Source organism: Natator depressus, chromosome 2, assembly GCF_965152275.1.
Source record: "Natator depressus isolate rNatDep1 chromosome 2, rNatDep2.hap1, whole genome shotgun sequence".
NCBI classification, from domain to species: domain Eukaryota; kingdom Metazoa; phylum Chordata; order Testudines; family Cheloniidae; genus Natator; species Natator depressus.
In genome coordinates, this window is record NC_134235.1 from 150235118 (window position 1) to 150261064 (window position 25947).

The window sequence follows — 25947 nt, forward strand, 5'->3', positions numbered from 1 at the left end:
ATGGAGATTTGCGTATGAGTGAATGTCCCTGCCTTTGGAATGATTGCAAGGGTTCAAAGGGACTTTAAGGAAAAGGCATAAGAAAAGAGTATTGATGCTTTCTAATGATCAGGTATTTATGGAGATGGAAACCATGGATCACTACACTGGGGACAATATTATTAAAGATGGGTGGGCAAATGTACTTAGACGCCATTGGACTCTACTAACATCTGTCACAAGGAAAAGTTATTATAATGACCAAAAAAGCAGAGAGAAATGAGACTCAAAAGAAAATTTCCAGATAAAGATGAAATCAAGTTAAGTGTTCACTAACTTCATTTGCTGTTTTTTAATCTGTTCTTCTTCTGCACACATGCCAAGGGCAACATCTGGAACTTCAAAATTCATTCTTTTCAGGTATTTTGTTTCACACAGTACTTCGAGGACCATAGGATCCAAATTCACAAATAATTCCTTTACACACCAGAGCAGGAGGGGAGGAAAAAACAACAGTGAACACAAAGTGGCAGTTTGGTGGTCACATAGGCAGTGTGATTTTTCTGAAAAATGTATAAAATGTAGTACAGATGACTGACCAAGATTTTGAAAATGGGTGCCTACATTTAGACTCCTGAACCCAAACTCAGGCACCTCTATACTGTGACAAAGCTCTGTCCTTGCCTCCGTGGGTCCCATGTTTCCTGGCGGATTTCGCTAGCCTCAGAGGCTCACTGTGACCCTCCACGTAACCCTTCTCTCTCTAGAGACAAGGGTCACAGTCTACTGAGCCATTTTCATCATAAGCCAGCGAGGGAGGTGAGGAGAAGTTATCCTTCCTTGTACAGTCTCTGTTGTCTCCCAGTCTCAGTGATTAATCAGGGGGCAAAGGGGGGCGGGAGCCCAGGCCAACCCTCTACTCCGGGCTCCAGCCCAGGGACCCTAATAGTATCAGCTATGGTAGCTGACCTTTTAGAAACATGACATGTACAATTTCCTGGGCTACTTCCCCCACAGCAGCCCTCACTTCCTCAAGCTCCACTTCACCCTTACCTCAGGGCCTCCTTCCTTGTGCCTGATATGTTGAGTACTACTCAGTCTCTCCAACAGCACAACTTCCTCCCACAGCTCCTGACATGCACACCCACCTGACTAACTGGGAGGCTTTTAACTAGTTTCAGCCAGCTCCTGATTGGCTTCAGGTGTCCCAATCAACCTAGCATTCACCCTGCCTTCTGGAAAGTTCTTAATTGGCCCCAGGTGTCTTAATTGACCTGGAGCAGCTGCCATTTCACTTATCCTGGTCCTATTGGGATTTGTTTAGCCTGGAGCTAATATATCTATCTCCCACTACTTTTCTATAGCCATCTGGCCTTGCCCTGTCACAATACGTAACTGGATTTTCCAAGTGCTGAGCAACCAGCAGCTCCCACTGACTTCATTTTGCTCTGAATCTTTTACTGTATCTTCATCATTTGAATACAAATATTGGCTAGAATAGTCTTCTTTCTCCATACACTGTGGTTAGAAAACCCAAAACTTGCTAAGCTAGAAAATTATTCCTGCCAATATGAAAATAAAAATTAACAAAACAATTGCTTATCATCAGAAACTAACAAAACAAGTTATATTTTAGCAACAAAGCAGCCTTTGAGCTATTTGGGCACAAAAAGAGTAAAACTCAAAATAATTAATTTTTATGTCAATAACTCAAGAATAACCACAATAAAGGCCTGATCTTCCAAATGGAGAGGAGGAGGATGTTGTTACATTTGGGCACAATAAAATTTGGATGTGATTTTACCTTTTTTTTCTTTTCTTAAAAACTAGGATATTAAATTTTAAAAATGACATTAACAGAATGTTATTAAGGTTGGAAAATCTGGCACTCATAAGTTACAATTAATGTTGCCCATTCTCTCTCTTCCTCTGCCACAGAATTCCTATGTGATGTGGGCAAGTCCCTTAAATTTAATTTTGGTCAGTGGCCATTAATTGTGTGTTCATCTCTGGGTGCCTATAGTGAGGCTTTATTGGGAATCCTGGGAGGTGTGCAGGCACAAACCTGCCCACGTCTAAAGGCCCCTCCCCCAGCCTTGCGGGAGGGACCACTGGACCCAGAAACCAACTGAATGCAGGTGACAACTAATGAATAACAGGGTCAGGAGTGAAGGTCACAGGTTCAAAACTAGGGATCCAGAGGGGGACACCCAGCAGAGAACCCCGGACAGCACCCACTGCTCCTCAAAGCTGTCTAGGGAGCCAGCGGATGCTGCCCAGAGGAACTTTGCCCGGATATGTGAGATCAGGGAGGAGCGGAAATGGCCCCACACTCACAGAGCACCCCCTCTTCTAGCATCCTCCTCCTGGTGTTGAAGATGGCCACTTTGGCCAGGTCCCGGAGAAGGCTGACGAGGTGGTCTTGCAACTTCGTGGGGCCAGGGACAGGGTTTGAGAATATAAACTGGTGTAGGGAAAAGTGCAGCCAGAAGTTCAACAGAAGGAGGAGCCAGTACGCTTATCTCAAGTACACCAGCTGTAACCTGGTGTACTTGAGATAAGCGTGCCCCAGGTTTTCCCTCACGCCGCAAAAGGGGCAGGCTTTGGGGATGGGGGTGAACCACACCGGGTACACGCCCGTGCTCACGGCTCCATGAAGGAGCCACCAACCAATATCCACAGCAGGCCATGGGACCAGAGTGGAATAGAGGCTGGCTCACTGGGGTTCCTCACCCTCCACAGGTCATAGATAGTCCCGCCATTTGGTATCAGGGCGGGACAGGAGGGTAAGGAAGTGAAACGTGTGGAGCACAAGAATGTAGAATTGTTTCCTTGGCGTGGTTCAGAAGCAAACTGGCTGCAGAGCATGCAGCTGACTCGGATTGCGGAAGGAAGGGGGCCGGGAGGGCTCGCAGGACCGGGGCCCAATGAAAAGGTCCGGAGGGCCTGGGGTGATTGGGGAGCACCCTCTTGCAGTACCCACTCAAGGAAAACCCAAGAGGTGGGCGACAAGGCTGCCCCAACCTCCTGGAGCACGTGCAGGGAGGTCAGGAGGGTGGAGAGCCCCATGCACCAACTGAGCGCTCAGGGATCCACCCAGTCCCCCCGTCGTAGTCCAGGAGTCTCAGATTCTGGTGGTTTCTGCCATGACCACCCTCTGGCGCACTGAGGGGGACTCCGCTACCTGCACATGAAGGTAGGGGTTGTGTAGCAGGGGCTCCGCGAGGAGGTCTGCCCCTCAGTGGCTACAACGGATCTGGTTGCCAAAAACAGCTTCCAGCTCAGGAGGAGGTCCTGGTAGAAGACTGGCAACTCAGAGAGGTCTCGCAGAAGACCCCTCGGTTGGAGAAAAAAGAGATGCCGGTCGTATCGGAACCCTCGGAGGCAGCGGAGGAAGGCATGCGCCAACGTGCTCCACACCAGACTACCTGTGGCATAAAGGAGTCTCTGCAGGGCCTGGAGGCAGAAGACATGGACCTGGCTGTGGAGGCAGACCAGGCCCTGTCCTCCCTCCTCCAGGGGAAGACTCAGAACCCCTGCAGAGACCCAGTGCAGTCCTGGCCAGAACTCCAGAACTACCCACTGGAGCCTAGCCAGGATCCCTGGGGCCGGGCTCAGAGTGTTGGTGCCAGAGCATGGATGGGACAAGTTGGTTCAACACCAGTGCCCTCCCTTGCACTGAGAGACACCGGAGGAGTCCCGTCCATCTCTGCAGCCGCTCACCCACCCTGGCCTCCAAATCCTGCCAGTTCTCCGGCAGAGAAGGATGCATGGTGGATAGATAAACCCCAAAATAGAGCAGTGGTCCCACGATCCCCCAGATGGCTTGAAGGTGGGAGGTAACTCGGCTGCCATCTGTCTCCGACCATCAGGCCAGAGCTCTTGACCCAGTTAACCCGGGCAGAGGAGGCCACCGAACAGATCGCTTGGCAGGCCTCCACCCGCACTAGGTCGCCCGGGTCCTGGACCATGAGGAGCATGTCATCGGCGTACGCCAACAGCACCAGCTGCAACTCTGGCTCCTGAAGCGCCAAGCCCGTCAACCTCCAACAGAAGACACAGAGGAAGGGCTCGATCGCCAGTGTGTACAGCTGGCCTGACAGCAGGCTTCCCTGATGTACTCCCCGCCCAAAGCTGACCGGCTCGGTCAGGCTCCAGTTGAGCCTGACCAAACACTCCGTGGAGGCGTACAGCACCTGGAGGAAGCCCACAAACTGGGGCCTGAAGCCGGGTGCATCCTGTCCAATGCCTTCTCCTGATCCAGGGATAGGAGGGCGAATGACAGATCATCCCTACCAGACTTGAGAGTGAAAGACCACTACTCTCCCCATGGTGGACAGAACCAAACCCACCTCACCCACCTCGTCAGAAGTACTGGGGAGGGGCACGAAATAGAAAGGGAGGGCCCTGCAGTTCAGTTGCAGCTGTACCAGGGAAGGAGGCGGACGTCTCTTCTAGGGAGCCGAACCTTCTTCGGGACCCTGGACCAGCAGCCAAGCAGACAAGCAACCTACAGACTGAAGAGAGTGAGGACCCCGAGGAATGGCTGAAGTGGCCACCGCCCGACTGTGGGGCAGCCAGACGGAGCTCCAGCTTAACAGAGCAATGCCAGCTAAGTGGGGTAGGAAGTAGCCAGGGGAACCAGACTTTGGTCCAGCCGTGGTGCCAGGAAGTGAGGCACCATATTTCGGTTTCCCTGCCAACCCAGTGGCATATGACTTGGCATTGAAGACTGGGAATGAAGAAATAATTTCAGGTTTCAGAGTAACAGCCATGTTAGTCTGTATTCGCAAAAAAAAAGGAGTACTTGTGGCACCTTAGAGACTAACCAATTTATTTGAGCATAAGCTTTCGTGAGCTACAGCTCACTTCATCGGATGCATCCGATGAAGTGAGCTGTAGCTCACGAAAGCTTATGCTCAAATAAATTGGTTAGTCTCTAAGGTGCCACAAGTACTCCTTTTCTTTTTGCGAAATAATTTCATTGTTTGCTAGTAAACTTGGACAGGGAATGCTGGACAAACTGACCAAGCCCAAAAATATCAGTCTGGCCATGGCTTGACTGGAGCTCTCTTATCCAAGGTAGAGCTGGATGCTGTGTGTGTGAGGAAAAAAGTGGGTTTTTTTGGTTTTTAAAAGACTGCATCGCCAAGGCTTGGGTTTTTTTCGTTTTTTTTTTTTAAACTGACTCTGAGGGACTTTGAATCAAGCAAGTGGTTGACACCTTTTGATATCAAAATCACAAGTAATCTTATACTTGTAAGAACTACAGGATTGAGCCCAAGGAGAGTAATTGCTTGTTGCTTGACCCCAGCCAGCAGGGCCCGAGCCCAACTACTGTTGCCTGATGCAGTGTGGCGGAGTGGCCTCCCTCCCAACTGAGAGTGAGGGACCACTACACTGCCCAACCTGAGTCAAAGAAGGTCTAATATGCAAAAGAGCTAAGGACTCACAAATGCAAATGAAGTCAGTAAGAGGCATATTTGGCACATGCACATGAGGCAGCACCGTCTGGAGAAATGTGCATAGGGATGGGAATCAGGACAATTTGAGTTCTAATTCTGAATCTGTCAATGAGTCACTCTGTGGCTTTAGGTAAATCACTCTCATGTCACATCTCCATTTCCCCATCTGGGGATAATACCTACTTCAGAGGAATGATGTTGCGAGGATTAATGCCTGTACAGTGCTTTGAACATGTAAAGTGCTATAAAAATTGCTAAGTACTCTAAAAAATCAGGTTCTAGGTATCTAAAGTGGGGGTTTTCCAGCCACTGAAGCATTCAAAATTGCATATTTCGGACTTACTCTCTCTGTGCTGTAATCCCTATCTATAAAGTAAGGATAATAATACTTTCCTATCTCACCAAGTAGTTGCAATCTCAAATTCATGGATGTTTGTGAGGTACTCAGTATAGTGTTGATGAACATAGAAAAGACCATGAGGCAGTTAATAATTACATATTTGCTGCAGGTTTTGGACAATGTATAATAAATAAGACATGGGGTCTATACACGGAAAGAGTAGGATAAAAAAAAAATCAACTAGCTATATCATTCTCTGAGTATTGTCCTTTATGTGCTCTAACATAAGAACATAAGAATGGCCATACTGGATCAGACCAATGGTCCATCTAGCCCAGTATCCTGTCTTCCGACAGTGGCCAGTGCCAGGTGCCCCAGAGGGAACTAATGAACAGACAATCATCAGATGATCCATCCCCTGTCATCCACTCCCAGTTTCTGGCAAACAGGCTAGGGACACTCAGAAAATGGTGTTGCATCCCTGGCTAACAGCCATGGATGGACCTATCCTCCACTAAATGAGATAGGCATCCTGTGGGAAAAACTAGCATGTGATAAAACAATTAAAGTCTGTATTGTAATATATACACATAAGGGGGCAGAATTAAGGTCACACAGAGTATCCTTAGAGTGCTTTATTTAGCAATCTTAATGGCATTTTATAAACATAGTTTTTTGTGTGTGATTAAAGTAAAAGCAATAAACTTCACTGTCCTTTTATTCTTAACTTTTAACTTCTTTACCTTGGTTTCTTGATGTCTGACAAGTAATGAAGCACGCAGTCCATTCTTAGCTTGCTCAGCAAACCTGCACCATGCTCTGTGATAAAGAAGTTCGAATTCTAAAAGAACAGCAGCCATCTTGTTGTAGCTCCAAATTACCTTCTTCATTTCCGGAGTCTACAAATCACAAGAAATTGGTTTTTATAAATTTGCGCTCATATAATGGATTAGATTGTGCCTTTCCTCACGATGGTCAATGAAACCAAACAGGTGTGGAGTTTGTAGGCCAAGCCATTTTGGGGATCAGATGTGCCAAACAACTTAGAAAGATATTTTAAAATTCTATTAGGAAACTTTTAAAACACCTTCTTAAACTCCTTTTCTCATTTTTATCAAACTTACCTACAAAAATTCTACACTGTAATATAAGACGTGGCATGTGCAATTTCACAGTGATTTGTTTCTTTTGGGGAAGTTGAAACAATGGTCTACAGCGCAGGGCAATGTGGGGTAGGCCCAGGTGAGGACAAAAGGAGTGACCTGAGTTACCTACTAGGACCAAGCAGCAGAAGGTGATTGGGAAGCAGCTGTGATGAGCCACAGAGGGAACTGGCATTGCCACCAGAGGTCAGAAGCTAGAGTGGTCAAGTATGGCAGGAGCTACTAGGATGTGAGGGCCAGGCCTTCAAAGTTGCAGAGGAATGGATATAAGGGAGATAAAAGTAAGCTATGTTATTGGCATGTCCTTTTTTTTTTTTTCCCGAATTTAGCATTCCCCCCACTAATTTCCAACCTTCAAAAGTGCAGTCTTCTTTTTAAAAAATTTCATTGGATGATCTATTTTTCTGAACAACTGCCGGGCCCACATAATCTTCCCAGTTACCTGCAATGGAGCAAGATTTAAGTTTATGTTTTCATTAACATAAAACAGACAAAGAGTAAACATCTTTTTCTCTCGCCTTAGTTTCATCCTTACAGGTGGTACATTACGAGGCATAGGCGGATTTTCTTTTTGCTTCTGGTAGAGTTTTCGAACCAGATCTAAATCTCGGCTGTATCGCTGAAGGATGATTATATATTTTTCAGTAAGATCAATATGGTCTTTACCAATGTGTTCAAACTTCATCAGAAGTCCCAACATCTGTTCAGTCTAAAAAGAGAGATTGGAGATTTGCAGTAAATGCTACATCAAGATGGCAATCGCTTAATAAGTTGTCATTGTGTGTTTATAACTGGTTAAGTTATTTTACTGTGAATATAGAACAATCTTATCTAATAGGTTAATTTATTAAATTCTCACTTTGCTCTAATATCATGTTTAAAATAGTCTGATTTGTCAAAAGAGCTACCTACATAGGATAATGGGGCAATACTTAATTTCTCTCTGACTCTTCTCCAAATGATCAGTGTCATTTAGCCATACACAAGTCTGGTGTAGAGTACTCCTGGAATTCTGTGCCACTACACCTGGGAAGAATTCATGTCCCCCACAGATTTCTTTGCTTCTTCGCAGAAAATGATGGAGAAGCAAAGGGAAGCCACAAGATCAATGACGCACCGCTCCTCAGCAGCACAGGGGTGTCTTTTCAGGTGCTCGGAGCAGCTGGCAGAGGGGTAAATTACAGCCACCCCAACCGGTGGCTCCAACCCTGCGCAAGGCTCAGTTGCTAGTCCTGGCTAGCTGGGCAACAACAGGAGTTCCTCTTCCCTTGCAAGGAGTGGCTGGGGCCAGGACCGGGTCGGACCCACCCCAGAAATCTCCCCCGGCTACAGGAAGCTCCGCACCCCACTCCCCGTATCCTGCCCCCATCATTCCTCAGCATGGGGTGGGGCACTGTAGAGGGAGCTTCTCTTCTATATGTCCAACCCCCAGGCATCCATACCCCCCTTACCCAGACTCCCCCCCTGCATCCAGAGCCCCCCTGCACCCAGAGCCCCCCTGCACATGGAACCTCTGCCGAGCCCTACACCCCCCCCACATCTGGACCCCCACCCCACTGAGCTCCAATCAGCTGTACTTAGATCTGCACCCCACCAAACCCCACTCCCCCAGTTCTCGGACCCCCCCACCCCATTGAGCCTCTCACACCCAGACACCCCCCCAAGCCCCAACCACCTTCACCTGGACTCACCCTCCTGAGCCCTAACCACCTTCACCTGGACCCCCCTGGAGAGTTCCATTCCCCTTGCACCCGGAACTCCCCAATGAGCCCCTGTGCATCCAGATCCCCCCCTGCACTTGGACGCCCCCACCAAGCAGCCCACACTGAGATTTCCCCACATAGAACCCTCTCTCCCCACACCTGGCTCTACCCACACTAAGCCCCTAAACACTTGCATCCTGCTGTCTGAGCCTACTTGCCACACACATGGATCAGGACCTAGCGCTGGGCGTGTGTGCAAGACTCTGTCCCACTCACTTGTGAAATTGGTGTGCCTGGCGTGGAGGGGCAGGGCCCCAGGTTGTTTCTGGAGTGGGCCTGGTCCTTGCACTGTGTCAGTGCTGGGTGCAGCCTCACCTCCCAGTCTGTGTCCTGGGGGGAAGAAGGAGACCTGCAGGGTGCTCCCCACTGCCATGCTGGAGCCTCCACGTTTATTTATTGACAAATAAAATGGGTAGAATTTTAAAATATTGTGTGCAGAATTTTTTTCTTTTTTTTTTCAGAATTCCCTCAGGAGAAAGTAGAGCAGTACTTCCACCTTCATCAAGACTCCGATTCCCGACATCAGTGGGGCTCTGTGCAGGCACTGAGGTCTGCTCACATAGCTTGTTTCAGAATTGGGGCCCAAATCTAAAATCGGTCCTGATTTTAAAGACATAGCTCACAATGTTGATTTCTTTGTTTATTTCAATCTGGAAGGAGGAGCATAAGAAATGCAACTGAGAAAATATTTCAAATGAGCTGCTGGGTAATATATTTTTTAAACTGAGTACAGCTCTTTTCTGTCTTGTGCTATGTACTGGATGAAACCTTATTATGGGTTGAGTTAAAACTGATGTGTGAATGCACTCTTCACTTAAGATAGTTCTAAGAAACACTTAAGAGCCCATATCTAAACATGGCAAAACAGAGCCTGCTCAGAAACTACCACTAGGTGGGTGGAGAGTTCCACTGAGTATTGTGACTGTGTGCGTGAGTGAGACACAGATAGACGAACAGTTTAACAGAACAGAGACAGATTGAAAGGCCAAAAACGAAGCAGGAGCCTGTGAGCACAATGTATGACCTTGGAAAAAACTAGAGAAAGAACTTTTTGGCTCTGGTGTTGGCTAAAGAGGCTTGGGGACATAAGCTAATAAACTATTCTTTTGTTTCTGGTTCCTCCTATATTTAGAGTATAAAGAAACAGGATTACATTAAGGAAAATACCCGAGGCCTTCATCAATTACTATCCCAACCTGAAATATTCACAGGGCTCTGAACTTTGACTAGCAACTCAGGTCAAAAAGGGGCAACACTTGGAATAGTTTAAACTTGATTCTAATTCTTTTAAATTTCCACTTCCCATTTTCCCCCTAATAATTCTTGTAATGTAAGCACAATTAGGAATGAAAAAAAAAAGCCAGCCAACATTTTGGAAGCAACAGGGGGCCAATCTTTAATACACTTTTTAAAAGGGGGAAATATTCATCTTAACAATATCTGTCTGTCAATTTAGGTGTTTATATAAAACTGTCTTCCTTGCCAGTATAAAAGGAACAACCAACCGCTTTGCTCTGAGGCATAGAGGGGAGCATAGGCACCGTCTTTCTTAGTTACCCAGGGGTGCTTGAACCCCTGCTACACCCCAGGCCCTGCGCCCACTCCACCCCAATGTACCAATGACAAACTGTAGGCTGGAGTAGAGAGCAGAAGGACAGAAAGCACTGAAAGGAAGTAATAGAAGAAAAGCAAAACTGCAGATAGGTCTGGAGGTGCAGAGAGGAACCAGGGCCTGTGAGGTAAATTGGAGAGCTAACGACAGATGCTCCAAGAGGAGCAATTTACTATTTTGTTGCATCAGTAGGGAAGAAGTAAGAGCCTGGGGCAGAAAAGAGAAAGACGAAACAAAATGGGGAAGACGAGAGGGACAAAAGATGTGAGGAAGACAGAACAGGAAATTGGCACTTGACAATTATCAGTATTTAAATTTCCAATATTTCTGACTGAGTGCACTTGAGCTTGAAGAGTTTGCCGATACTGCTCAACTCCTCTGATATTATCTCACACCGAACAAGCATTGTGGCCTGATTTCCAAAGATCAGGAACACCTGCAGCATGCAGAGATTTCAGTAGGATTTGTGGATGCCCAGCACTTCTGAAGGTCAGGTTTTTTACTTGCAGAATTACTCACAGTTAAAGATTTCTCAAACCAAGAATCCACTAATTCTTGCATTGACTGGTGCAGACCTTCAATTTGATTCTTAAATTCAAGGTAATCTTTCTCAAACTGAAAAGGGGGAGAGGGTAACAAAACAAAAAAAACCAAAAATGGGTTATATGATGCCATTAATTTTCATGTAAAGCCACCCTCTTGGAGTCAATACAGCATTTGCATATTCTTCCCATTAAGTGTATTCAGCACTGTACAGAACAGTACAGTGACAGAGCCCATAACCCCCCAGGAGTTTACATGCTAGATCAGGCAAACACAAAACAGTTAGCAGGACTACTTTCCATAATGATTTATCTTGAATGCCCAGTGTGAAGAATCCTGTGAGATTCTGAGTGCCTTCATCATCTCACAAAAGACACCCATCAGCCTACAGGGGCAGTCCATACTATACTCTCACCCAATCATTTCATATGTAGAAATGCCAAAAAAACCATAATAGCAGTTAGAGATCTTGAAATAGCCCAAAACCTCAGCAGGCATCCAAATATGATTTTCAGTGGACAACCATACAACAAATATTGGTTTCAGAGTAACAGCCGTGTTAGTCTGTAGTCGCAAAAAGAAAAGGAGTACTTGTGGCACCTTAGAGACTAACCAATTTATTTGAGCATGAGCTTTCGTGAGCTACAGCTCACTTCATCGGATGCATACTGTGGAAATTGCGAAGACATTATATACACAGACACCATGAAACAATACCTCCTCCCACCCCTCTCTCCTGCTGGTAATAGCTTATCTAAAGTGATCATCAAGGTGGGCCATTTCCAGCACAAATCCAGGTTCTCTCACCCCCCGCCCCCCCCCCCACACAAACTCACTCTTTGTGTGTGTGTGGGGGGGTGAGAAAACCTGGATTTGTGCTGGAAATGGCCCACCTTGATTATCATGCACATTGTAGGGAGAGTGGTCACTTTGGATGAGCTATTACCAGCAGGAGAGTGAGTTTGTGTGTGTATGGGGGTGGGGGAGTGAGAAAACCTGTATTTGTGCTAGAAATGGCCCACCTTGATTTTCATGCAGGTTGTAAGGAGAGTGGTCACTTTGGATAGGCTATTACCAGCAGGAGAGTGAGTTTGTGTGTGTGGTTTTTGGAGGGGGGTGAGGGGGTGAGAGAACCTGGATTTCTGCAGGAAATGGCCCACCTTGATTATCATACACATTGTGAAGAGAGTGGTCACTTTGGATGGGCTATTACCAGCAAGAGAGTGAGTTTGTCTGTGGGGGGGCGGAGGGTGAGAAAACCTGGATTTGTGCTGGAAATGGCCCAACTTGATGATCACTTTAGATAAGCTATTACCAGCAGGAGAGTGGGGTGGGAGGAGGTATTGTTTCATGGTGTCTGTGTATATAATGTCTTCTGCAATTTCCACAGTATGCATCCGATGAAGTGAGCTGTAGCTCACGAAAGCTCATGCTCAAATAAATTGGTTAGTCTCTAAGGTGCCACAAGTACTCCTTTTCTTTTTACAACAAATATTACAGACATCAGAGCACAGTCCAGAAGTGCTCCAGGCCTGAAACATAAAGAGCGATTTTAAAAATTTGCAAACTATGAGTTAGGAAGAATGGTAGTGCAATAAGTCAAAATATTTTTCATGTGTTGTAATTATGATCCAGATCTAGCAAAGCACATGGGCCCTGATTCAAGAAACTGGTGCCTTAAATATGGGAGTAATCACACTAGCTTCCATCAGACTACTCATGTTCTTGGAGCACATGCATAACTGCTTTGATGGAACAGAGTCTAAGAACTGCTATTAAAACAATCCAGTTTGAGCTCTGTGCTTTACCACGGCACATAAAATAGTCACCTAAGTGCTAACTACAGGCCTGATTCTTCAATTCTTCCTCCTCTAATTAATCCTTACTGATGCAAGTAGTGCCACTGACTTCAGTATCAGTGCATGCATGAGTTAGGGTTTTCCAGATGGGATTCAAGGTTCATGGATCTCAAAAAAAAAGGAAAAAGTTTTGTTTTCCAATTAGCATAAAATATGCTCAAGATACAAGAAAAAGTGTTTGCACCACTGGGCCATTAAGCTGTCACATTAACAACTAGTTCACTTATCTGGGTACAACTACCAGTGGTGAATGTCTAAAAACTTAAAATTGTCTTAATAAGATAGGAACCTGTTAGAATTATAAACAAATTAATGCATATATTGTTATAAACTTTACACTGGTTCTTTTGTACACTGTTATAAAATCCACCATATTTTCAAGGAAATGCATAGTTTAAAGTGACTGATTTAGATTTTCACAAGTGTTTAACATTTCTGATTATTATTTCTGAAATACGTACCTCTTGTTTCCTGTGATCCAGAACATCATAGGTTTTTGATTTGGTGTTTGTAGCAATCATCTGGTAACGAGCACTGATCTTTTCAATACCTTCTATTTTTATATTCTGTAGCTCTAAAAGGCCTTCCATGATATTGCTTATATCTGAAATCTTTTCCAAGCGTTTACAGAATGCGTCAAATTTTCCAAATATATAGTTTTCACTGATGATAAAAAAGGCAATAGAGGGACTATCATAAACATATGGAATAAAACATACTGCAAGAATTTCTAAGATTCAGATATTTTCTTCCAGTACTTGCACAATGTTTCTCTTTTTCTAAAATGTACTCTTCTTAGTGCAGAATCAAGTAAAATACTTTTACTATAAGTATGAAGTACTTAATGCTTAATTCTTACATGTGCCAATTTTGGTCCTAATTATAATTGTTTTATTTAAAAGAGTATCTCCACTTATGTCACATTTTCAGAACATTACAATTTGGCCTTGTAATGCTAAGATGCAGGCTGAAAGCCTTGTTCGACAGTGCTGATTCAGGCAAAACTCTCATTGGCAATTGTTGTAGCAACCAGGCAAGGTACTAACAAACTTCAACAGGACTTTATTTTTAAAGTGGAAACCTCTTTACCAAGCTGCTGCTGCACCCTCAGTAGTTCTCACTCGGCCTCCTCAACTCCCCCCCGCTTCCTGTTTTCTGTCCTTTCAGACTCCCAACAGCCAGTGCTAATAATTACAAGCAGCATCTAAACACCACATTCCCTCCTCTCTTAAGAAACTCTCCCAATTGAAATAAACGTTGTTCTAACCACAGGAACAAATATGAAACAAGACACTATACTGTTGGCAGAAATATTACACTGAAAACACTGTAGATACTACATAACATAGTCTCTAGTCCAGACAGGTGGTCGTCTGGGTATGACAGGCCGTCTCTCAAGCCCGGTTCCAGTGCAATGTCTTGTTGTGTTGATACTACGGTGAAATCATCCAATACAGACTGGGTGTTAGCATAATCTCCTCTTGGTGCATAGGCAGGTGCAAGATAAGAAGCATTCCATACCTGCCCATCAGAAAGTCAATAAGTGTAAGGTCCCTTCTTCTCTATGATTTTAAGAGGAGCTATGAATTTATGGTCCCCTTTGCATAAAATTCCAGGTTTTCATATTCTAACAAAGAAACCACACCCAAACTTTGGTTCCTTAGCAGCCCGCCACTTGTCTGTGAAAGCCTTATACTTTGCTTGGTTCTGTTCAACTGTTTTTCTCATATCATCCTCGGTTGGGGCATCAGGTCATGACTTTAACAATCCAGCAATGTTCAGTTTAGTATTCATCTGTTTCCCATGCAGTAACTCTGCGGGTGATCTTTGCATTGTGGCATGTCGTGTAGCCCGATATGCTTGCAAGAAATCAGTAGTGAAGGGTATCCACAATCACCCTTCCAGTTTAGCCATTTGCAAACTCTCTTTCAAACTTCTGTTAAACCATTCTTTTTCCCCATTGGCTCGAGGGTAATATAGGGATGACCTTCTGTGTAAAATGTTCCTCTCTGCAAGAAAAGTTTCAAACTCCAAGGAAGTAAATTGACTACCATTATCTGAAACCAGTTCTTTGGGGTTACCTTCCCTGCTAAAAACGAAGAGAGGAACTTAATTACTGTAGCAGAGAGATTTGCGATGTAAACGCTACCTCAGGCCATTTACTGAAATAGTCTATTAAAGTGATGGCATAACGGCAGTCACTTGGAGCTGTATTAAAGGGTCCTAAAATGTCAATCGCCACTTTTTCCCATGCAGATTCAGGAAGAGGAACAGCCTGTAATGGAGGGATACATGTCACTGCTGTCTTATCATGCTTTTGGCAAGTGACACAGGATTTTATGAGTGCTTCAGTTTGAGAGTCCATCCCTGGCCACCAATACAGATTCCGTAGTCGTTGTCTGGTTCTGACAATTCCTTGATGAGTATCATGTGCCAGGTGTATGAGTTTTGACTGTAATTCTTCTGGCACAAGTAGCTGGTGTGTACCTCATAGCACACAGCCATCAAGCAAAGAAAGTTCATCCCGAACTCTAAAATAAGGCAGCAAAACTGGGTCAAGGTTTTTAGGGTTACTGGGCCATCTCTTTGTCAGAAATTCCCGTAGTTTTTCTTGAATTGGACACACTGAACAAGCAGCTTGAAATTGTTCTTTTGTAACTGCAGTAAGAGTGCTTGTAATAAGCACAACTACTACACCCTCATCCTCCAGTGGACCATCTGGTGCAGGCAAAGGTAGGCGAGAAAGGCAATCAGCTACCACATTTTGGTTTCCAGGCTTATATTCCAGTTCATAATTGAAAGAGAGTAGTCTTGCAGGCCATCTAGCAATACAATATCCTGCTCTTCTCAGTCCTTTCGTGGCGAGCAACGTCGTCAAAGGGCTGTGGTCTGTGCGCAACTTGAACATGCGGCCCCACAGGTAAGTTCTCCATTTTTCAGTAGCCCAGAAACAAACAAGTGCTTCTTTTTCGACTGTAGAATATTTCCTCTCAGCATAACTTAGTGTCCTTGAAGCAAATGCAACAGTCCTCTCTGTGTTGTCCTCATGAAGTTGTGTGAGGACAGCCCCAAGTCCACAATCAGAAGCATCAATAGTTACAACTGTGGGTAATGCAGGAGTGAATAGTGCAAGTGCTGGACTATGTACAATCAAGTCTTTCACCATTTCAAAACTAGCTTGTGCATCCATTGTCTACACTAAGGTTGAACTTCTCCGTAGTAATTCTCATAACGGTTCAATGACAGAAGCATAACTGGGAATGAATTTTGCATACCAGGGGGTAAGACCCAAGAAGGAACGTAAGGTTTGCAAATCTGTTGGAGGAGGAGCATTTGAAATTGCCAGGATATGATCTGGATCAGGTTCTAGTCCAGCCTGTGAAATTGTATGCCCCAGAAAGGAGAGTTCAGTTTGTCTAAATTTGCATTTGGACCTATTGAGCTTGAGGCCTGCTTTGCTGATGCAGTTTAGTAAAGACTGCAGGTTACTGTCATGCTCCTCAGAAGTATTTCCAAACACAATAATATCATCCAGATAGCACTGAACTCCATGTTGATTCTTCAGAATCAATTACATCATTTTTTGGAAGGCACTTGGGGCAGATGCGAGACCATATGGAACATGTTTAAAATGAAATAGTCCCTCGTGTAATAAATGCTGTGAGGTCTCTGCTATCTTCATACAACATAACCTGGTAGTATGTGGTCTTCAAATCAAGAACAGAAAACATCTTTGCTCCATGGAGTTCTGCAAATACTTCTTCTATGTGAGGAAGAGGATGGCTGTCAATCACAATAGCTTTATTTGGCTCCCTTAAGTCCACACAAAGGCGAATGCCTCCACCCTTCTTCTCCATCACTACTATAAGTGAAACCCATTCCGAGGAGTCAATCTCTTCAATAATGTCCTTTTGAACAAGTTTTCTACGATCCTCTGAAACAGCATCCCTGACTGAAAATGTTAAGCGCCGTAACTTCTGTCGTACAGGCATCACATTATTCCGCATTTTAACTTTATGCATAAAACCATAAGCACAGCTGAGTTTCTCCTCAACCTGGTGTTGGGTCCCAGCTGAAACTGGTGTGTGTACCGCAAGAGTGCTTTGCTGAGGAAGATCAATTCGTCCATTAACTACCCTGAGATTTAAAGCAGCCAATGAATCTCTGCCAAGGATAGGAGTGCCTTTGTGGACAATGTAGAACTCTGCAGTTACACAGCAATCACCAAAAGTAACTATTGCTGGCAGGCAGCCATGTAGTGAAATATGGTTTTTCAAATAGCACACCAAGTGAAGTTTGGGTTCAGTGAGAGGCACATCTTTAAAGTAATGCAAATAGATGGAATAAGGTAGTATAGATACTGCTAAGCCAATGTCCAACATTAGCTGAATAGAGTGTGATTTGTCTGAGGGTATGGTGGAAACATTTACAGTGCACTTTATTTGTTCTGGAATATGTGCAGTAGTGATTTTGTCCACGCTCAGCACAGTAACATCTGATATTGTAACTGCATGCACCTGTTGATTGAACTGGCTGCTGCGACATACTTTAGCAAAATGCCCAATCTTTTTGCAATGATTGCACTGAGCTACTTTTGCCGGACATCCTGTGTAGCTTGCAAGGTGTTGTGGGGATCCACAGTGAAAGCATGTTTTTACTGTATTTTGAATTTGCTGATTCGGTGGTTTTCCATTAGTTTTCCTCTTGTAATCGTTTGTCTGCAGCGATAGTGAACTTTTCTGCAAAGGAGTCACAGCCTAGACTGTGCCTCCTGTATCCATGCTCATTATTTTGGCTTCAGCTGTAGCTGACTCAATCTGAGTAACAATGGTTATTGCTTTTTCTAGTGTAAGTTGTGGTTCTAGAAGTAAGCGTTCTCTTACACGAAGCATGGTTGTTTTCTCAATGGGCTGGTCTAATCATCTCATCTGCCATATTCCCGAAGTCATAAGTTACAATCAGACTCCTCAGGGAAGCAATATACTGCATTATAGTCTCCCTTGTTTTCTGGTCACACTGGCGAAATCTGTAGTGATTAGCTACTACATTCACTTTTGGCTCAAAAATGTTCTTTAATGCAGTGAGTGCAGTCTCATTTATCATCTGCAAGGGGAAAAGCGTAAAATATACGCTGCCCTTCTGCTCCAAGGCAGTGGATTAGCAGAGCACACTTTCTTGCTTCAGCAATCTCTGTAGCAGTGATTGGAAGCAGATAAGTCTCAAACATATGGATCTAGGCAGTAAAAGCAATTGGAGGCTCACCTGGACTTTGCAGAAAGGCTGCAAGTGGGTTCAGAGGCAGAAGATCTATCCTCGTCGCCAAAATGTTGTAGCAACCAGGGAAGGTACTAACAAACTTCAACAAGGCTTTATTTTTAAAGTGGAAACCTCTTTACCAAGCTGCTGCTGCACCCTCGGTAGCTCTCACTCTGCCTCCTCAACTTCCCCCCCCCCCCCCGCTTCCTGTTTCCTTGTCCTTTCAGACTCCCAACAGCCAGTGCTCCCAGTTCTAATAATTACAAGCAGCATCTAAACTCCACAGCAATATGATTAAAGACCTGATCAAAAAGCCCACTTATGAATATGCTTAACTCTAAATTCATGCATTAGTTCAACTGAAATCCCTTTGGGCCTATATGGGTAACAAATCTGTGACAAACTCTGGCAAAACTTGTCACTGAAAAAAATTTTCTGAATAAAATCTGCAGGATCAGGTCTGGAACATGCTACAGTTTATATTTTCACTGAATGTTAAACTCTCCAGTTCATCTGAACATATGTTGATTGTGCAGTTATAAATTATATAAATGGACAAGATTTGATTCAAGGACAGAATGAATTATTTACCTGAAATCAAACTGCCGATCACTTGGATTTTCCTTTAGCTTCTCCCTTACTCTCTGAAAATATGTTTGATATTGTTCATTGAGATAAATACATTCTTGTACCCTCTTTAATAATTCTTGCCTAAAAACAAAAGTGAACAGAAGACAAACTTAATAACCATAGAGAGCTGCACAAATGATTACAATAATAGAACATTTCAGCTATGTAGACATTTTATCAAGCCCAGTACTTAGAAAATATTGTATTAACATTATAAAGAGTACCTTGATAAAATGTGGACATAGATGTATATAAATACATCATTCAAAATGTGAAAAGGATTAAATTAAAATGTTCATTTTTAAACTGTTTTACAGGCTAGAATTTTGTTTTGTTTTATGTTTTACTGTTATTGGACCAAATCTTGACCCTGTGACACTGCCCAGCACAGGCCAGATAGGAACTGCCTACACCATGTAGCCTGTTCAGTTCCTGTACTTCAGCCATTTTTTTTCTCTACAAACTGTGTCCTTGTTTCCAGGAAAGTTTGGATTCTCCTCTTCTTAGGTAGGATCAAACGTCAGAAAAGTCTCTTGTTTCCTTTAAATGTGAACATCTAGAAAGCCACAATTTCCAAGTCCACAGGCTGGGTTCAATTTATGTGCAGTAGTTTGACCAATCTTGACATAGCTACTATAGATTAAATAGTGGGCAGGGGGAGGCTGTACTTGTCCCTTTTAGTTTAAATAATGGACTGTTATTACATATATAAGCCAATTAGTTGTAAAGATCATCATTCTGTTAGGACTTTGTCACTCTGTTTCCAGAACGTTTGTCAGACCAAAGGAATCATAAATTAACAAACGTAAAACCTCATGAATTCACCATATTGACTCAGAGACTTCTGCAAACAAAGTGATAAAACAAAAAGAATTCATTAGAAATTAATTTTGTTCAAGTATGTTAAAAATTGTATTTTAATTTTATTTATGAACATTCTTTATCTTTAAGGATACAATTTAGTCACGGAGGTCAGGGAAGTCAATGATTCTGTGAATTCACCCAACCTTGGTGACTTCTGTGGCTTAATCTGTGAGCAGCTGGAGCCGGGTCACAGGCTCCCATGAATTTTTGTTTATTGCCCGTGGCCTGTCCATGACTTTTACTAAAAATTACCATGACAAAATCTTATCCTTATTTATAATGTACATACCAATATTCTGTCATGTGCTGGTTATTCTGTCGAGTGCTGGTTAAAGATAATTACGTTTTTCTACACACAAAGAGCAACTAGAAATCTTCAGCATGAATTACTTTTATGTCACTCATGCCTGTAATCTAGGGGTCATCTTTGACTTGATCCTCTCTCTAGATCCTCACATCAAGGCTGTGTCTAAATCTTGCTGTTTATTCCTGCACAAGATCTCTAAAATGCAGTCTTCTCTACCCATCCACAAAGAGAAAACTCTCGTCCAGGCTTTCACCATCTTGTTTTCACTATTGCAACATCCTCTTCTCTGGCCATAACAAATGCAATCTCTAGCCCCATTGATCAGTACATGTAGGTGAATGATGACAGATACAGGGATGGATTTAAGCAGGAGGCTACAACTTTATTAGCACTGGGGAAGGATTCTATCTGTGCGGTCTGCCCATTTCTCACATACCAGGGATTTAAGTGGGTCCAGAGCAGTGAGTTATAGGGCTCCCACCGTTTAACACGTAACTCCAGGGAGGCTCTTCTCTGCCTACCTGTAGGATTCAGCTCACTCTTCTGAATCCTCTCCCCAAAAGGGGGACAGAGGGTACCAAAGAGGTCTCTTGGGCTGTGAAGACATCAGGTTTCTCCTTCACCCATAAGCACAAGTTGCAAGTCTCTCTTAAGTCTGGAAGATGGCCCTTTGGCCTTTTATCCACACTGGACACCCTGCACAGCTTGCAATGAACTAAACATTCATTCCCATTACTAATATTAATTTCTAACTCCTATTTCTTCTTTGTGCTTTCTCCTATGCTGCCCCTCACTCGTGGGAGGAGCTTCCCATAAATATCCATAAGGCCATCTCATTGTCCTCCTTCAAATTCCTCCTTAAACTCTCCTTTGCCATGATTCTACAAAAAATTTGACGATGAGGCAGCTGGTGCTGAGACCACAGCCTATCATGCTGATCAACATTGTCTCATTGTTTCCTTGTATTCCCCCATTAGTCTGCCTGTTTCCCTTTTGTATTGCAGCAGCGCCTAAGAGTCATGGATAAGGAGCCCACTGTGCGAGGTGCTGTACAAACACAGAAAAATGGTCCCTGACCTAAACAATCTAAGGGTACGTCTACATTACAAAATTAGGTCGATATTATAGAAGTCAGTCTTTAGAAATCGATTTTATACAGTCGATTGCATATGTCCACACTAAGCGCATTAAGTCGGTGGAGTGCGTCCTCACTACCGTGGCTAGCATCGACTTACAGAGCGGTGCACTGTGGGTAGCTATCCCACAGTTCCTGCAGTCTTCACTGCCCATTGGAATTCTGGGTTAAGCTCCCAGTGCCTGGTGGGGCAAAAACATTGTCGCAGGTGGTTTTGGGCACATGTCGTCAGGCACCCCTCCCTCCGTGAAAGCAACGGCAGACAATCGTTTTGTGCCTTTTTTCCATGCAGATGCCATACCATGACAAGTGTGCAGCCAGCTCAGCTCAGCTCGCCGACATTGCCGCTGTTCTGTCCTGGGTGCTGCTGGCAGCAGACAGTGCAATAGGTCTGCTAACCATCGTCATCCACCGCTTCCGCTGCAACTCTGCTCTCCTGCAGCTCGGGGGATCCATTCTGGTCCTCCTGGGTGCTGCTAACTGTCGTCATGCACCGCTTCTGCTGCAACTCTGCTCTGCTGCTATTGTCTCAATAGCGAATTGCTGCATGTTGTCTGTCATGGGCTCCCGGGTACGTGTGTTCTTCCTTGGGAAACGTGCGCAGTGCTAACCATCGTCCTCCACCGCTTCCATGCAACTGTGCTCTCATGAATCCGCCTAGCAGGTCCTCTTGTCGTTCTCTATAAATATCTATTCTTGTGGCATCCGTCTTTAGCCACCGCTTCTGCTGCAAATCTACTCTCCTGCAGACACCATACCACGGCAAGCATGCAGCCCACTCAGATCACTGTGGCAGTTATGAGAATTGTAAACACCTCTCGCATTATCCTGCAATATATGCAGAACCAGAACCTGCAAAAGCAGGCGAGGAGGTGACAGCAGCGCGGTGACAAAAGTGATGAGGACATGGACACAGACTTATCTCAAAGCATGGGCCCCAGCAATTTGGACATCCTGGTGGCAATGGGGCAGGCTCGTGGCGTGGAACACCGATTCTGTGCCCGGGAAACAAGCACAGACTGGTGGGACTGCATAAGGAATTGTTGCAGGTCTGGGATGATTCCCAGTGACTCCGAAACTTTCGCATGCATAACGGCACTTTCATGGAACTTTGTGACTTGCTTTCCCCTGCCCTGAGGCACAAGAATACCAAGATGAGAGCAGCCCTCACAGTTCACAAGTGAGTGGCGATAGCCCTGTGGAAGCTTGCAACGCCAGACAGCTACCAGTCAGTCGGGAATCAATTTGGAGTGGGCAAATATACTGTGGGGGCTGCTGTGATCCAAGTAGCCAACGCAATCACTGAGCTGCTGCTATCAAAGGTAGTGACTCTGGGAAATGTGCAGGTCGTAGTGGATGGCTTTTCTGCAATGGGATTCCCTAACTGTGGTGGGGTGACAGATGGAACACATATCCCTATCTTGGGACCGGACCACCTTGGCAGCCAGTACATAAACCGCAAGGTGTACTTTTCAATGGTGCTGCAAGCACTGGTGGATCACAAGGGACGTTTCACCAACATCAACGTGGGATGGCCAGGAAAGGTACATGACGCTCGCATCTTCAGGAACTCTGGTCTGTTTGAACAGCTGCAGGAAGGGGTTTACTTCCCAGAGCAGAAAATAACTGTTGGGGATGTTGAAATGCCTATAGTTATCCTTGGGAACCCAGCCTACCCCCTTAATGCCATTGCTCATGAAGCCATACACAGGCACCCTGGACAGTATTAAGGAGCTGCTCAACTGTAGGCTGACCAAGTGCAGAATGGTTTATACTGCCTATAAGATGTCTACTTTGTGTACCCAGACTAATGTATTGTGTTTTGTAACTAAAGCTATACAACAATCCCAACCACATCACATTATCACCATGAAAATGTTGTTGCTTTTACTGCTGTTTAGCATAAAGTTATGCTATTGTTGCTGTAACGCATGTATTTATCATTGCCTAAACCTGCCAACCTCGGCGCAAAAAAGCAGGTGGCACTAATGATTGTAAATAAAATGTGTAACACAGTTTGGGCAAAAAAAACAAAAAAAAATAATTAACGGGCACATGGCTATAAAAGTTTAGGCCCAATCCAAAAAAAAAAGGGGGGGGTATGTGGAGGAAAAATTCAGTGGACCCAAGTAGGCCTAAATTGGTCAAGCTAACTGTGTATATGAAGCATAAGAAAAGAGTGTGGAAAATTCCATTGTAAGGCAATTGCAGCAGCACAGCTTAAGAAACGTTAACTGCAAAAGAACACCTGTCAATAACAGGAAAAGCTTGTTTTGCTATATTCCAAATAAGGTAATTAAGACGAAAGTATGTGTAATTTGTCTGTGGTTTTAAGCTTTAAAAAGCTGTGTGTGCTTTGCATCTGGGGGCAGCTATTTAGAGCTGTTACCCCCCTGCGCTTGTAATCAATAAAGGAGCTTCAGGCTTCATTCTGATTCAAACACAACGCATGGTTAATTTTTCCACCACAGATGTTTAAAAGCACGCTGGCGCAGTTTACTGACTAGGTTAGACCTCAGCGAAACCAATATTCCCATTGTTATTGCTGCTTGCTGTGTGCTCCACAATCTCTGTGAGAGTAAGAGGGAGATGTTTATGGCAGTGTGGGAGGTTGAGGCAAATCGCCTGGCCACTGATTACGCACAACCAGACACCAGGGCGATTAGAAGAGCACAGCAGGGCGCGCTGCGCACCAGAGAAGCTTTGAAAACCAGTTTCATGACTGGCCAGGCTATGGTGTGACAGTTCTGATTGTTTCTCCTTGATGAAAACCCGCCCCCTTGGTTGTCTCTAAATTCCCTGTAAGCCACCCGCCCTCCCCTCTTCGATCACAGCTTGCTTGCAAAGGAAATAAAGTCACTATTGTTTAAAAACCATGTATTCTTTATTAATTGATTATAAAAATAGGGAGATAACTCACAAAGTAGCCCGGGTGGGGTATGGGAGGAGGGTAGGAGGGAAGGAAAAGGCACAGATTCGTCTCCCCATACAGCGATCAGATCCAGTACCTCCCATTCGGTCCATGCTGGAGCTCTTTTGCGATTCTGGGGCTGCATGGTCACCTGTGCTGATGAGCTCGCCACGCTGGCCAAACAGGAAATGAAATTCAAAAGTTCCCGGGGCTTTTCCTGTGTACCTGGCTAGTGCATCTGAGTTGAAAGTGCTGTCCAGAGCGGTCACAATGGAGCACTCTGGGATAGCTCCCAGAGGCCAATACCATCAAATTGCATCCACACTACCCCAAATTCGACCCAGCGATGTTGATCTCAGCGCTAATCCCCTCATCGGGGAGGAGTACAGAAATCGATTTTAAGAGCCCTTTAAGTTGACAAAAATGGCTTCGTCATGTGGACAGGTGCAGGGTTAAATCGATCTAACGCTGCTAAATTCGACCTAAACTTGCAGTGTAGACCAGGGCTAATACTTACAACCTGTAATACTTACTTACAATCTAAGTATAAGACAAAAGACACAAATAATAGTCATAATAAATAATAAAAAGGAAGTAACAGAGCGAGGAAGAACAAAACTAAAGTCTCCAAAAAAATCAGAGTGTGTTTAACTTAACTTGCAAGCCTAATGTGGATCCAGCTTTCCTAGGTCAGGAGCTACACTGGCACCATTAAATCTGGCACAGTTAACATTTGCCATACTGAATCCCTGTAGCAATACGTGCAGAACAATAGCAGTACAAGTAAGTTACCACTCTGCTCCTAATAGAGTACATACCCACATTGAATATGGTGCAAACTTACCCCCTTTGTAGTGTTTGCCTGTATTGTTAACTTAAGTACACACAAAGCATAAACCTGAGCTTAAGCTTTCTCAGCTTGCCTGTCCCTAGGGTTTTCTCTCCGAAGAATCTATTTGTTCCTACTCCTAGTTTCCTCTGTCTGAGTGTACTTTGCATCAAGAAAGTCATGATGACAAAATAATAGCTTTTTAAATTGTTGTATTTGCATTTTAATGGCAATCTATATAGCATAAACCCTGATCCAGCAAAGACTTACACATGTGCTTAACATTATGCACTCTGAGTATTCCCGCTGAAGTGAATAGAAGCATTCAAGTGCTCCAAATTAAAAACTTATTTGCTTGGGTGAATCAGGGCTTACACAATATTACTTTGTAATAATGTTCATATTTAACCTATGAATTTTCTTAACTAAAGAAGAAGGTAAAACTAGTAAGAGGTCATGTTACCTGTCCAAGTCCCAGATTTTCAAAACACCTTCACTTAGATATATCTTGCATGTAATAATCATCTGGTTAGTGATTTTGAGGAGAAGAGAAGTCATCTGTTCTGATGTATTATAGTATGGTGATGTACTGTAAATCATACGAATACTGTTCATTAACCTGGGTATGTGATCCACCATTACTGCCTAAGACACAAAAGGGAAAGGAAAAAATCAGCAATTCAAATGTCCTAAAAACTAGTAAATATGAAAACCTACTGCAAACCTTAAAGAAATGCATGCAAGGAACTAAAGGGACAATCATATTAGACAGGTCTGCTCAATTTACTATCAGTGGCAGTTCATTTCAGCACCAGCAGCGGGTGGGGCTTGGGAGAATATTACCAGGATTTGTTCCTGCCCCTGCATTAGCACCTGGAATGGCAGATGTCTGCTACATGAGAAGCAGTATTTTTCCATTTCCGGGGGGGGGGGGGGGCGCGGTTCTTTGAAATCTATACATTCAATTGTATGGGCACTACATTTGAAAATGGAAAAGGAGAGTCATTCTCCCACTGGGAGCAATAGCCCTTTTTTCTCTTCTAAGTTTCATACCATCTAAATGCTTTATTTAAAAAAAATAAAAATACTTACAGGTGAGGCTTTACCAAGTGGACCAAAGAACTTATCCAGTGTATATAAATATTTTACATTGTCTTTAGCTTCATTGGCAGCATTTGTTACATTACCATCCTGAAAGGGAAAAGCCAACTAAAATTAATAGCATTTAGGTCAGGAAAGGGAAAACTACGGCCCACGGGCTGGATCTGGCCCATCAGGGCTTTCAATCCAG

At 44.1% G+C, this 25947-nt stretch overlaps 1 protein-coding gene across 1 annotated transcript in view; it reads right to left on the bottom strand.

Moving 5' to 3' along the window:
* LOC141982777 (dynein axonemal heavy chain 5-like) overlaps positions 1-25947 on the bottom strand; it is a 272918-nt gene that overhangs the window by 209894 nt on the left and 37077 nt on the right. Inside the window, exons 12-20 of the mRNA XM_074945122.1 lie at positions 25749-25847; positions 25120-25301; positions 18572-18691; positions 13186-13387; positions 10842-10937; positions 7483-7656; positions 7300-7389; positions 6528-6683; positions 317-456 (exon numbers count right to left, since the gene is read on the bottom strand). Of these exons, the coding sequence (XP_074801223.1) occupies positions 317-456; positions 6528-6683; positions 7300-7389; positions 7483-7656; positions 10842-10937; positions 13186-13387; positions 18572-18691; positions 25120-25301; positions 25749-25847 (1259 nt within the window). The remainder of the gene's footprint in view (positions 1-316; positions 457-6527; positions 6684-7299; positions 7390-7482; positions 7657-10841; positions 10938-13185; positions 13388-18571; positions 18692-25119; positions 25302-25748; positions 25848-25947) is intronic.